The sequence below is a fragment of the Cynoglossus semilaevis genome, chromosome 5, assembly GCF_000523025.1.
Source record: "Cynoglossus semilaevis isolate Cse_v1.0 chromosome 5, Cse_v1.0, whole genome shotgun sequence".
Lineage (NCBI taxonomy): Eukaryota > Metazoa > Chordata > Actinopteri > Pleuronectiformes > Cynoglossidae > Cynoglossus > Cynoglossus semilaevis.
In genome coordinates, this window is record NC_024311.1 from 16942069 (window position 1) to 16956493 (window position 14425).

Consider the following 14425-nt stretch of genomic DNA (forward strand, 5'->3'; position numbering starts at 1 on the left):
CTTACTGTGAGGAAAGTTTCCTTTACTGGAAATGCTGCTAAATAAATGCATGTTAGATCGATGTCCACATAGAACATGTTATTTTTTTGTGAACTCTAGAACCTACTGGCTACTAGAGCTCCTCGTGTTGTAACATATAACGCGTTTACAGATCCAGTTAAAAGTGCCTTTAAATCAATATTTTTCTACCCAATGATCAGCTTAAGGTTGGACTTCAAGAGCAGCAAAGGAAAGAAAACAGAACAAAAAAGATGACAGAAAAACATTATTCATCGCAGGGACGAGTACAGGAAGGTGGCAAGGAATAAAAGTGAGGCAGCACAACGGGGGGGTCGGGGTGGATGGGGGGGCTGATTTGGAAGCAGTGGTATTTCATTTGATCCAAATGAAATAAAGCTGCACCTTGGCTCAGCGCTCTGCTCAGCAGGAGAGCTGCTTGGAAAACCATGTGAAGGTCCATAAAGAGGAGGAGGAGGAGGAGGAGGAGGGACATGAGACGGGCTGCTGACTTTGTCCTCCTCCTCTCCTGTAATTGGCGGCCTTGTCTTGTCAGACCAGATCTCTCCTCCTCACGGCGTGTTCTTGGTTCCACGTCCATTAGTTCTTCTTCCCTCCCTCTTCATCTTCCTCCTTGTCTCTACTACGTTAATCTCTCTTTTATCGACCTTGCTGATTTTCCCTCTCAGTATTTTTCTTTGTTTTCCTCCTCCACGGTTTCAACATTTTTATTTTTGTTAGAAAAATAGCTGCTTTCTGTTTGGAGAACCTCATTAACTTTAAAGTAACAAAAGAGCAGAACACTTTCACATCTGGGTTGGGGTTTTTTTTCCTGCTGTTATTGGCATGTATCGCCTTCAGAACTTCAGAACAGATACTAATAACCTGTACCTGAAATATTGATTAGAGATTAAATACTGTGTCATTACAACACAAACCCAAATAAATAAAAAATAAATTTAAAAAAGAAAAATAGAACAGCAGTCAGTTGAACGTTTTATGCAAGCATTCATTCTTTTTAAATAGTTTTTAATTTATTTAAAGTTTACAGTATCGTTCACATCTTCACCTGAAGAAATTCAAAGCTCCATGAATTCAAGCACAAATCTCTCACACGTGTGATGGTGTTGCCTCCGTCTGCAGCTCGGAGCGTTAATCATCCTCGGAGACTTTGAAGAGTCACTGACAGCTCTGTCTGCAGCTCAGTCTCCATCATTAACACAGTGGACGGAACTGTTTTTCACCCCCGTATCGTGGGCTCGGACCATTAAAACCCTGCTGAAAGCTCTAAATTTTCCCCCTGGGGTAAAAAAAGAAAAAACTGACACTTACCTCCAGCAGGATCAGAGTAATTTGATGGACATATAGATTTTCTGCACCACATCCATTCGTCCACAGGGGACGTCTGATTCGACCCATCGTTCACTGCTCTCCCTCACGTCTTTTATTCTGTTTACGTTGGACGGCGGTCAACACAACGCCAAGCTGTGTAAACAATAACCTGCTCGATTTCTCACACTTGCAGCCGACATGAGATTCTCTGGGCTGAACCAGAGTTCCCTCACTCTGCTTCTCATCACACCTGGTTTTCTTAAAGAGAAATTTCACAACGCCCTTGAGTCAGAACTCTTAAACTCTAAACTGTTTAATGGGTTCTTAATTGTCATAGAGCAAAAAAAAAAAAATCCCAGCCATCATCTTCCATCTTCTTCTGATTAGTGTGCACCTGAGTGACCCTCAGGACAAACACACTGACACACTGTGTGTACAGCCTGAATGACTGTGTGGTTTTGACAAAGTTATAACCTGAACCAAAGAAATCTAGAACTTATAGTAATAACTTACAGCATTGCTTCACCAAAGACTGGGTCGTGACCCTCAAGTGCCTGAAGAAATTCAAAGCTCCATGAATTCAAGCACAAATCTCTCACACGTGTGATGGTGTTGCCTCCGTCTGCAGCTCGGAGCGTTAATCATCCTCGGAGACTTTGAAGAGTCACTGACAGCTCTGTCTGCAGCTCAGTCTCCATCATTAACACAGTGGACGGAACTGTTTTTCACCCCCGTATCGTGGGCTCGGACCATTAAAACCCTGCTGAAAGCTCTAAATTTTCCCCCTGGGGTAAAAAAAGAAAAAACTGACACTTACCTCCAGCAGGATCAGAGTGATTTGATGGACATATAGATTTTCTGCACCACATCCATTCGTCCACAGGGGACGTCTGATTCGACCCATCGTTCACTGCTCTCCCTCACGTCTTTTATTCTGTTTACGTTGGACGGCGGTCAACACAACGCCAAGCTGTGTAAACAATAACCTGCTCGATTTCTCACACTTGCAGCCGACATGAGATTCTCTGGGCTGAACCAGAGTTCCCTCACTCTGCTTCTCATCACACCTGGTTTTCTTAAAGAGAAATTTCACAACGCCCTTGAGTCAGAACTCTTAAACTCTAAACTGTTTAATGGGTTCTTAATTGTCATAGAGCAAAAAAAAAATCCCAGCCATCATCTTCCATCTTCTTCTGATTAGTGTGCACCTGAGTGACCCTCAGGACAAATCACAGGCTCATAAAGATTTTGACTTCCAGTCTAGAACTTATAGTAATAACTTATAGCATTGTTTTCCCAAAGACTGGGTCGTGACTCTCAGGTGGGTCGCAAGAGATGTTTTTGGGGGTCGTCTCACATCATGTTTCCCAGGAGTTTATGAATAATGTCTATTGATTTGATTGGTTGTGAAGGTTTGTGACTTTAAAGTTTGGGAAACACTGACTTGTAGGAATCAAGGACTGGTTCTTGTAGAGGAGCAGCTCCACCAAAAAGTGAGGAAACATTTAGTCGTACACTGTCGTCCATTTAACCAATGGAATTCAGATGCTGCTTCAGGCTCCTCCCACTCACAGAAGTTGATAATTGCAGCTCAATTTATGTCATTTTTATTTCTATTTAGTGGTGCAGTGGTGGCTTAGTGGTTAAGGAAGTGGCCTTGGGTCTGGAAGGTTTCAGGTTTGAATCCACCAACTGCCAAGTTACCACTGAGGTGCTCTGAGCATGACATTGTCCCCACACACTGCCCCCTGCTGGGTTGACTTTGGTGATGGGTTAAAAGCAGTGACACAGTCCAGTTTCATTGAGGTTTTTTTTTTCATGCAGTTTTCATTTTGTTTGAATTAATTACTCACTTTACTTCAAGGAGCCAAGGCAACAAAACAAACACAACTGTTTTCACTTTATTTTATTTCCTAATCCAATGAGAATTGATAGGAGGATTTCTAAGTGATATCAGTGAAGGAATCAGAACCAGTGAAATATTATGGAGTGGGAGTTTGATTACTGAACTGTTGTGTAGATTCTACCAAAAACAGTGGAAAAAAAACTGTCCCATCTCTGCAGCTCCGTTTGAGGGATCTGTCGTAACTTGGCTACGTAGCTTTGCTGCTTTCTCTCACCATCATCCAGCACTTAACTGGACCGCTCTGGTTCCTCTGTCGTCGTCCCCCCCCTCGCCTCCCCGCACTCCCCCCCACCCTTATCTTCACACTCGATCATTAATCACCGTCTCCTGGACACTTCAATCGGTTCCAGTGCTTTATGCGCAGTAATCGATGTAAGTTGTGTATTTTTGTACTTGTCTGACGCCAATTTTTCCAAAACATAACGTATTGTACGAATGTGAAACGGCCGGTGTAAAAGTCCCGCTCTAACCACATCTGTTCTGAGATCTGTTGATATGACAGATAGTTTCGTAATGTTGGCAGGAGTCAGTGAAGTCTGGCGTTTGGTCGGTCGGACGGTAAATCAAAGTCCGTGGTGAGAAAGAGATTGACGTCGCTGTAAACTGTCAGGATTTTCAAACTTTGATGAAATATATACGTAGCGGGAGAGAATCCACGGAAAAGTCGTGTAGCTGTTTCTCCCCTCGTCCTCCCCCGCATCGTTTCCATTCCAGTTCCAGGTAGAACTCTGAAGTCTCCACACCAGTGCAGGGAGAGCAGAACATGTGTGTGTCTGTCACAGAGGGCGCTCTCCCAGGGTCAGAGATGCCACATTCCTGCAGTGACACTGAGCTGGGCTGGGTCACAGAGGCCAGAGACCACTGAGAGAGAGCCTGTCAGAAACAAACACAAACACTTGTACACATGCAAACACACACACGGACAAACACACACACAGACAGACACACACACAGACAGACAGAAAGCATTCTCTATCCCAAACCTTAATCCTTTTCCTTAGAGCGGAAAATAAAAAACTGTGACGAAGTCGGGTCTAAACTTTATTGAAAAAGTGACGGCAGTTGCTCATGTTTTCCCTTCTCTCCAGATCTGTAATGTAAAATATTTTCATATGGAAACAAACTTTAGTTTTGCAGTTTTTTTTTCTAATAATGTCTCTTTATCTGTAGCCTTGATCAATAATTTGACCAGATTTTGTTCCGATTACAATGTTATTGGTTACATTTTAGAGGGCGGGAATCTGTCTTAGAACTTTTTGACTTAGCTCATATAATGTCAGTTCTATGATATGACACCAGCAGATGAAGGGACAGCAGTTGTTTGCATGCAGGGCCACCAACACAGGAAGGTTGTAGAGAGTTGTGAAAGTTACTCAGTGTTATCACCAGACGTCACCAACTCTAACCCCGGCCAAGATTTCTTTTTTTTGAAGGATAGTTTGGACAGTGGTTGGAGAAATGATGGGAAAAAGCTGATGTGAGTTAATGGAGATCAGGCGTAACAAGAGGATCGGAGGAGGAGGAGGAGGAGGAGGAGCGATGTTTTGGTCGTATTGTGGTGGAAGTGTTCTAGACCTCTTCAGTTCTCGGTCAAAGCCTTCTCTGTTTGACCGGAGCTCTGATGTTTCCCCCGAGACCCCGGTCCTGGAAGTGGACCAGCAGAGCAAATAAACAGAGAGACGGTGCTTCAACACTCGGCAAACTGACAGCTTCACAGCTGTAAACTTACACACGTTCACACACAGTCACTGGTCTGTGATGAATGTGTTGAACATGGACGCGAACAAGAGCGTCACACCTGATGATGAAGAGCAAACTCAGAGGTGGAACGTCAGGACGTCAGATCATCGTTTAACTCTGCAGATTATTCCGACATGATGTCATGATGATCCACAGACGTGGGCCACGTCAGTACGAAGTATCCATCAGAGTGATAGGATAAACACACACACACACACACACGTTCAGTCTGTCTGTGCCAGTGATCTGTTGAACTCCACTGAGCTTCACTTCCTCCTGTTCCTCCCAGCAGACTCCCAGGAGGAAACTGTCAAAGTCTGACAAGAACGTCCGTGACTGAGCGTCCTCCTCGTCCTCCTCGTCCTCTTCCTGTCTCCGTCCTCCCTCATTTCTTATTTTGTGACATTTCCATCCTCCGCTACGGTACCTTGTTTGGCCATAAACAAGAAGGTCATCGGCTTGTGTCCAAGTTTCATTCCTACAGTGCGACGTCAGAGAGATTCCAACCATAGAACATGGAACTTCCTCGTTTGAATTGGCTGAATCTAGTGTCTGAAAAATGACTGTGAAAAACCTCGATACTAAATATTTCTTGTAAGGAAATAGACGGACCGACATGCTGCAAAAGTCCTGATGGAGACTGACTGCAGCGTGGTCCAGTTACCCCCCCAGACCCTCCTCCTCCACTGTCAAGCCTGGGCACTGAGAGGGCAGTTAAATTTACTGTGGTTGTTACAGTCAATATCCTGTCTGTGTAGCAGGTTTCTGTTCTGTGAATACAGGTATAAATCACTGTAACGCTGAATGTGAAGTCAGAACAGTGACCCCACCCCCACCCCACTCCACCCCCTCCTCTGAATGGAGACCCCATGTGAAAGTACATACCCGTCGGTGTAAAGTGATCCCGGCTCAGGTCTGCCTCTGGACCCTGTCTCGGTGTCTCCAGTGCCCTGTGCTGGTTTTGGCAGCAGCAGCAGCTGAAGACTCAGCCTGGCTGTGCCCCGCACTGGGCTGGGAGCTCATCAGGTGACCAAGTTATACAAGTTATAACTCTATAAAAGAAGTGACAGAGAAGATATGAGTTCAAATGTTTCACCAACGAACCCATGATCCTGAAAAATGATTTAATATTCTGAGGTTTTCAGACCTCCTCGGGTAAAACTGTGTTAAATTAAATGTCACGGACCTTCAATGGCAGCAGCTGCTGGTGGTCCACGTCAACAGTGTGTCAGCACAAGCCCAGAGAGTCGGCCCAGAGAGTCAGCCCAGCTCCCGTCCTCTCCCGTCTGCTTTGGCCCAGAGAGTTGGCCCAGAGAGTCGGTCCAGCTCCCGTCCTCTCCCGTCTGCTTTCTATTCATTTTTAAATCCAGACTTAATCTGATGTGAAATGTTGAAACGACCACATTTAGGTTTTTTTTTTCTGAGGTCATGCCAATCTAAACCAACTGAAATCTACGTCCTCATTTTCACCACCAGAACACAGGTGACTTCCCAACTTTTTATTTTGAATTTTAAACATTTCTAAAATTAAAAAAATACTAAAAAACAAACCATAAATACCACGTGTCTTCTGGCCAGATTAACAGAAAGTGAGCAGAGCTTCTTCACCAATATCACATTTGAAAAAAAAATCTGAAACTGAAACTGCAGGAGAAACACAGAACTCTGAGCAGCTGGTTGTAGTTGTGGTTGTTGTGGAGTTTCCAGTCTCTGGACCGGCACGTGGTGCGTACTGCTAAGAGTATTTGAATACTACTTGATACTAGCGTAGGTATCAGTGCGTCCCAGGTGAGGATTGAGAATGTTCAGGGGGCAGAAAATGAACCGCCATCGTTTGGTGGGCAGCAGGACGAGCCTGGAGCCAACAACATGTCAGCGGGAGCGGAGCAGAGGCAGACGGAGGTGATGTCAGCGTGTAGTCAACCAGTGGAGAACGGTGAAACCAGAGGCCTGACATAATGCCCCTGAATGTCAGTGGTTTGGAGTCGTGGACGTGGGGCAGCGAAGTGCACAGAGGGGACGTGAAAACGTTAGGAGACGGAGAGAAGACGTCTTGTTAGCATCACGGGTCGCTCTCACTAATCCAGACTGACTGACGTTGAAAGGCTGTGCCCAATCACTGGACGGCGTCCCAGCCCTCACACACACACACACCCTCACATACACAGTGTGTGTGTTCTTATGGCTGGTTTTGGACTCTAAGGATGTGTGTCCTGTTGTTGTTGTCCTTCTTTGTCTCAGTTTTAGCAGAATTCCATTTATGGTTTTCTAATGTGGTTCTATTTGGTGTCTGGTTCTGGGGTCAGTGGTTCCAGAATCTTTGAACTGGTTTTATTGGGTTCAGTTTGTTCAGGTTGTTTTTTAGTGCAGTATAGATTTGGATGCATGTCTAAAAAAAACTTGAACTTTGATCCAGTATTTTAGGAAATTCTTGCGTTAACAGCAGATCTGCTGCAAGGACTCTTCTTCTTCTTCACCCTCATCTGTTTGTCCAGATGCCTCAGCCTCCTCTTGTCTGTCCAGGTTTTGACCAACACTCAGGGGAGAGCTGCTGATCTGGACTGACAGATGGTCTGTACCTACAGATGTCAGTCCTTGGTTATTGAAAACCTCAGGCTGAAATGTCTCTGTTGCAGCAGCAGCAGCAGCAACAGCAGTAGCAGCAGCAGTAACAGCATCAGCAGTAGCAGCAGCAGCAGTAGCAACAGCAGCAGCAGCAGTAACAGCAGCAGCAGCAGGAGGCCAGACAGTTAGAGCCATTATGAATGGCCTCACATTAAACTGTAGTGAAAAGACGTAGAGCGGGAGATGAGGGTGCGTGTTCACAGGTCGTTCCAGCCGCAGCCGTCTGGACCCATGAAATGTGTCCGAGTTCTCTCAGCTCCACACACTTTACCAATTACCACATCATGTGGAGGAAACGGCGAGGATTTGACACGGCTCCTAATTCTGCTGTGACGTGAGGAAGGTGCGAATGAGGGACTTTATGAGGAAAACGCTACGACGAGACGCGGTTCTGGTGACGCACGCTGGCAACGTGACGCTTTTTGTTACTTTAAGTTATGGCCGCTGTACTTTTTTACTTTAGGAGTTGCTGACACCAGCATTCTGTATACAGGTTATTAAAGTAGATTAAATAAATGAGCTGCAACACTGCCATCTAGTGACTTTTACCTTCATTTACAGCCGTTTATCCCCAAAACTATATTTAGGGTCAGGGTTGGCGAAACATTTGATGAAACCCAGGCATTGCGTTATCGGGTTTTCATTAATAGAGGAAAAAACGATAACAATTCTTACAGATATTATATAATTATGCTAATATTGGGCTGATAATATTATCGGACATCCCAAAGAGTACAGGCACCAAGAAATAAAGGTGATTTCTGATTTCCTGCTGTTGTGAAGTAGAACTTTTCACTTATTACAAACAGACCTGAGTCTCAACACCGTCTCTGCTGTAGACTGACTGACTGACTGACTGACTGACTGACTGACTGAGGTACAGACTGACTCACAGACTGATGCAGTTCATCTCCACGCTCTGTCTCACCTCAGCTTCGTTCCTGGTTCTTTCGGGTTCTGTCACAACACTTCAGCTGCAGACCTCAGACTGGAGCTGCTCTCATCTGGATCTCATCAGTTTGGGCCAACGAGCCTTTTTTATAGGTTATTTTTCACTCATGTAGGAGGTGGAGGCATGTGTGTGTGTGGGGGGGGGGTGAGGGGGACTGAGACTGAGAGTGATTTAGGGTACACTGCATGGAGAGTGGAAGAAAATAAAAGCAACTTGTTGCCCTGAGGGGATCGTGAATGAGGCGGCGCATTCAAGTCACCGCCGCTAACACGGAGTTTCAGGACAGTTACTTGTTGTGTCTGTGTGTGTCTGTGTGTGTGTGTGTGTGATATTTGGATTTCGTTGCGTGCTGCTGCAGGTTCTGAGCCATTTCCTCTCTGCTTTTCCGTTGGTAATGTCTGTAGCATGTGTTGGATTGTTGTGGGATGTCTGGATGAGTGTCACTGCCAAGGCTCATCTATCAACTGCAGGAGGAGCCGTTCGCCCAGCGTTCGTTGCGAAATCCCGTGTTGCAATCCACGTCTGGAGGTTACGCCACAGAGTCGGTAGCTGTGCAGGAAATGGATTTCAAAGTTGAACTCGTAGCATTGATCGGTCATTTCGGTTGATGTGGTCAAAGGTCCGTCGTATCGTACGGGAAAAAGAAAAAACAAAACATTTTCCCCGTGACTTGCACCAGTGTGGGGTGTTTTCACGAGTCGAGGCCTTATTTTAGGATTCTGCTGTTTTAGCTTCAGTCTTTCGTGGTCTGAGGTTTACGTGTTTTCTCTGCCTGCTGTCATAACCACTGTTACTGTTGTTGTTCCAACTCCACTCAAACTGGGGAATTTAAAAACACAGCCAAGCAACAGTGTTCTGATGTGTGTTAGCAACTTAACTAAACAACTCTCATACCTATAATTTACTACAGTATTTTACTAGGGCTACAATTAAGTTAATGTGCACAAACACACATAAAACACATTCACTGTTGATAAAACAGTTAATGAAAATGATCCGAAGATTAACTGTAGTATTTTTCCATTTAACTTTGAAAGGACGTCCAAATGTATTTGTTTCAATTATTCTCAAATGAAGTATTTACTTTAACAAGTCTCTTTGTTTTTCAGGAGGAAATGCTGTGAAGGTTTCAGGTTTGTGATGGGCCAGTGCATCCCTGAAAGTAGGTAAACCAAGCACACTTTAAAAATTGACTGTGTTTAATCCACATTCTAAACTAATACTGTGACTTATTTTTGTAAGTTTTGAATAACACATTTTTTTTACTTGTATAAATGTAAAAAAACAAAACAAAACAAAACAAAAACAACCCCAAAACAAACCTGCACAGGAACTCTGGCTCATAGTGGCCACTAGAGGGCATTGTTTTACAACTTGCTGAAGCATTTAGACTAAATCTATTGTCCCGAAAATGCCTCAAAATATATTGTGTAGTGTATGTATATGTTTATTTGTGTTTAATCAACACAATAAATATGTTTTTTTCAACAATTACTTATTATTTTACAGAAAAGAATAATAATAATAATAACTAATAAAATTTGTCAGTGACATTGGAGCAGGTTTTAAATCTGTTCAACAATGGCCGTCTTTTTTTTACTGAAGGGACCCCGTGACCTCTGACCTGGAAGTTAAACAGCTGGATTCTGTTTATTATTTACACCTGGACTGTTTTTACTCCCACATATCAGAGTGTTTTTTGTCTTGACTGAAGGCCAGAATAAAAAAAAGTTCCTGGGTCACTTCCCAGCTGTGGACTTCAACCAGGTGGTTAGTTAAAACACAAATGGACAACGAAGGCTGTGTCAGGTTTTTATACAGTGACAAGAAATCGTATTCATGACGTACACAGTACTTTGTGTCAATTCTGAACTCACTTTGTCTGTAAACAAAGATAATAACTGACAAATAACTGTAACCGCCGACGTTGTTGTGGGTAGACGACGTGCCGTGCCCGCTGGGCCACAGCTGCTTTGATTTAAAAGTTGAACCCCGACACATAAATACCTCGTGTCCCCGTGTCCCCAGGTGTGGACGTGTGCGCTGAGTCGCCCTGTGAGCAGCAGTGCACGGACAACTTTGGACGCGTGGTCTGCACCTGTTACCCTGGATACAGGTTTGACAGAGAGAGACATCGCAGCAACAAATCTCCCTACTGTCTGGGTCAGTGGACAATTAAAGTCTCTGTCATTATGATAATTAGGAGTACTGCTGCGAAACCAATTCTCAATTTAAGATCTGTTAAAAGAGACTTAACGTAAAAATAGATCAATATTTTTACTTTTTTTTTTTTTTTAGCAAAAATTAGCCTCATAAATTCTGTTTATTTGCCTGTTAATTTTCTATTCACCTGTTTCGTCTCCATCTCTGTCATGAATACAGATGGTTAGTTGATTTAATGGACTGTGTCATATGCAGATGTCAATGAGTGTGAGCAGCCTGGCAGCAGTGTGTGTGACCACGAGTGTGTCAACACAATGGGAAGCTTCCAGTGTCGCTGTCGCAGCGGCTACGTGCTGGCGCCGGACCATCACTCCTGCATCTCTGTGCACAACCGTGAGTTTCTATGTGGCTCAAGCTGAGGTGGAGTTGGCATCAGATGAATGGTCAGGGGCTTTAAATGGGGTTTCAGCGCCCCTTAGGGGCAGCAATAGCAGTGTATGTGACGTGTGTATATACAGTATATGTATATATGTATGTATGTATATATTTATATATATTTACATATATATCTATGTATATATGTATGTATGTATATATTTATATATATTTACATATATATCTATGTATATATGTATGTATGTATATATGTGTATATGTATATATTTATGTATATATGTGTATATGTATATATTTATGTATATATGTGTATATGTATATATTTATGTATATATGTGTATATGTATATATTTATGTATATATGTGTATATGTATATATTTATATATATTTATGTATATATGTGTATATATTTACATATATATCTATGTATATATGTATGTATGTGTGTGTGTGTGTGTAAATATATGTACAGTATATCCATCATTCATTATAATCAGATATTCATACGTGTGTGTGTGTACCGTGTGTATAAATGTCAAACATGAAGTCTGCTCGTATAAAGCGGTCGAGGTAACCGGAGTGTTTTTACGACCTGTCTGAATCTATGAGGGAAGAATGTTAACGTTGTAAATGTTTTGATCCTGCAGTGAGTACATCTGGGAAATCCGACACCTTGATGAGCGCTGGCACTTGCTCCTTCACGTGTCAGGATTTTATGAACATGAAGAACAGCTTGTTACAACTTAAACTCAAGCTGGGCAACGCACAGTCACCGAACCTGGTAACATGTTTATCTTCTGTGTGACGTGACTCATTAACAGACAAATTGTCACTGTAACGACTTCACTTACTCCCAGTCTCGGTGTTTGTTCGTAGGTGTCTGGTTTGGCGAACAGCAGTGATAAACCGTCTCTGGGGAGGGCAGGAAAAGGTTCTGACAGCCCATGTCCACCTGGTCTGCCTGGGCCACCAGGAGCTCCAGGAGTCCCTGGTAATGTTGACGGTTCAGTCTTGGAGGCGTAGATACACGTTTCCTGAAAAAAACTAAAAGAATTTTATTAACTCTACATAAATCCTTGAATGCAGTTAAAAACAACCTGCTTATACTGTCTTTCTTGATCAATACGTCCTTTTTCCAGGACACCCAGGAGAACCTGGAAAAAAAGGTGATCCAGGAGAGAGGGGTCTGCCAGGTCCCAGGGGTGACATGGGACCCATGGGTCCAGAACCGGACCTTAAACATATTAAAAGAGGCCGCAGGGGTCCAGTGGTGAGAAGAAAAAATTTAAAAAAAAAGCTGATGATCTCAATGGAATGTTTATAGATAGTAACTAACACTAGACAAAGAAATCAATAAATAAAATAAAATTTAAAAAAAGTAGGTGTTTTTTACTTTTGTTTATCTTCTGTCTCAGGGACCACCTGGAGCTGCAGGACGAGATGGACTAAAGGTCTCTGTAATGTATAATTTATATTTTATTTTATAGGTTTTCTTTATTTTATTTTTATTTTTCTTCAATGGTAAAAATCCAGTTTTTGTGCGTCTCTGTGTAAATGACGCCCTCTAGTGTCTGCAGAGCTGTTGAACACAACCACTTAAGGCTGACAATTTCCTGTGGTGTTAGTGGTTCTAATATTTTCAATTCTGTTATTTAAAAAAAACCTATAATATATTTTAATGATAATATCTCATTTTTTTAAACAACTGAATCAGTGTTTACATTTCAGCCTTAGCTTCATTTCTATGATGATAAACTCTGCTGTTGTGACTGTTTGTCGCCTGCAGGGGGAGAGAGGAGCTCCAGGTTCCAGGGGTCCACCTGTAAGTTTTCAATGGAAACTGTCAAATAGTCAAACTAATGTAGATTTTCGTTATTAATTCCTTCAACAACCAAAATATATTTTTTCTACTCTTTAACCTTTAAATCTGTCGGTGCTCGATACAATCGGTTCTCCCCCCTTTTGTCCTCAGGGCCCCCCCGGCTCCTTCGACTTCCTTCTGCTGATGATGGCGGACATCCGTAATGACATCATCGAGCTGCAGGAGAAGGTGTTTGGGGAGCGGCGGGGTCTCTCCCTGGACAGTCCCCCTCAGTCCAGTGGGGAGGTGGATTTCACAGAGTGGGGCTCTGGACAGGGGGGTCTAATGGTGGACACCTGACGTCCGAATCTCTGACCGTGTCCACTGAGGCTCAGGTCCAGTCGCAGTCTTCACAGGTGATGGACGTTGGAGGTGACGTGTAAATAAAACTTCACAACTAAAGCTGGGAGGAAACAGGACCACGAGATGTTTCTATAAAAAACAAAAACAAAAACCAAACTGAAAACAAACAAACGTTTTTTTGCCGTCTTCACTCTGTTCATACGCTGTGCTGTGAGTCAAGGTGATGTGCGTGCGGGACGCTGAGAAGAGGAGACACAGTGTGAGCCTTGGTGTCTCCGAGCTGTGCCTCTGAGCTGAACCACTTCAAACGGTGAACTTTATCGTCTTCATCTCTTCCTGTTCCCCCGTCTGGAGACGCTGACAGTTTGCCTGCAGGGCATCGGCACAAAACCCAGGAGCTGCACTTTGAGCCTCCCCTGCACCTGACTGTGGCGTCCGGGCCTCCAGTCTGAGCCGCTCTGTTCTCTCAGGCAGAAACTGTGGAAACTCCTACGTGGGATTCACACGTACAGACAACCCTCCAAAATCCAGTTGACGTGTGGGACAAAAACAGACGAGAACGATGACATGTTCAACACTTCCTCTTCAAGACTCACCAAAAAATAGTTACTGCAGCAGCGCAGTTGTCGAAATATAATTCTCACATCTTATATCTGTGAGAAGGAAAAAAAACCCTGATTTATAATCCATTCATAACCAGACAGTTGGCTGCAGATGCTGTATATTCTTCCCTACAGGAAATGGTTGAGCAGAAACAATGGTACATTCTGTTTCATGTTGCACAGACACGAGGAAGGAAAGGATTTTTATGATATTTTATTCACTGTGCCAAAAAAAAAAAAAAAAAACAACCCACAAATAAATGTTTTTCTAGAGAACAACTTGCTTATAATTTCAAAGGAAACTAAATAATTGTTTCAGAAGAAAAACAAACAACTTCTACAATATAGGTGGCGCTATTCTATCCCTTTGTTGGAGACTTCACACATATACAAAAAAGAATCAAAAGGGGTTTTAATGTATTTTTCTGTATTCAGTAGGAGTGTAATTTCTTAAAACATACGTCATCATCTAATTAGATATTCACATTTGCACATTTGTAAAATAACTATTTGACATTTAAATGTCAGAGAATTCAAATTTAAGACC

At 43.1% G+C, this 14425-nt stretch overlaps 1 protein-coding gene across 1 annotated transcript in view; it reads left to right on the top strand.

Moving 5' to 3' along the window:
- LOC103379315 (collagen and calcium-binding EGF domain-containing protein 1) overlaps nucleotides 1-14149 on the top strand; it is a 36240-nt gene extending 22091 nt beyond the window's left edge. Inside the window, exons 5-13 of the mRNA XM_017032343.2 lie at nucleotides 9662-9714; nucleotides 10581-10715; nucleotides 10971-11108; nucleotides 11760-11893; nucleotides 11989-12103; nucleotides 12252-12382; nucleotides 12528-12563; nucleotides 12899-12934; nucleotides 13085-14149. Coding sequence (XP_016887832.1) covers nucleotides 9662-9714; nucleotides 10581-10715; nucleotides 10971-11108; nucleotides 11760-11893; nucleotides 11989-12103; nucleotides 12252-12382; nucleotides 12528-12563; nucleotides 12899-12934; nucleotides 13085-13273 — 967 coding nt within the window. The 3' untranslated portion in view covers nucleotides 13274-14149. The remainder of the gene's footprint in view (nucleotides 1-9661; nucleotides 9715-10580; nucleotides 10716-10970; nucleotides 11109-11759; nucleotides 11894-11988; nucleotides 12104-12251; nucleotides 12383-12527; nucleotides 12564-12898; nucleotides 12935-13084) is intronic.
- The last annotated feature ends 276 nt before the right edge of the window (nucleotides 14150-14425 follow it).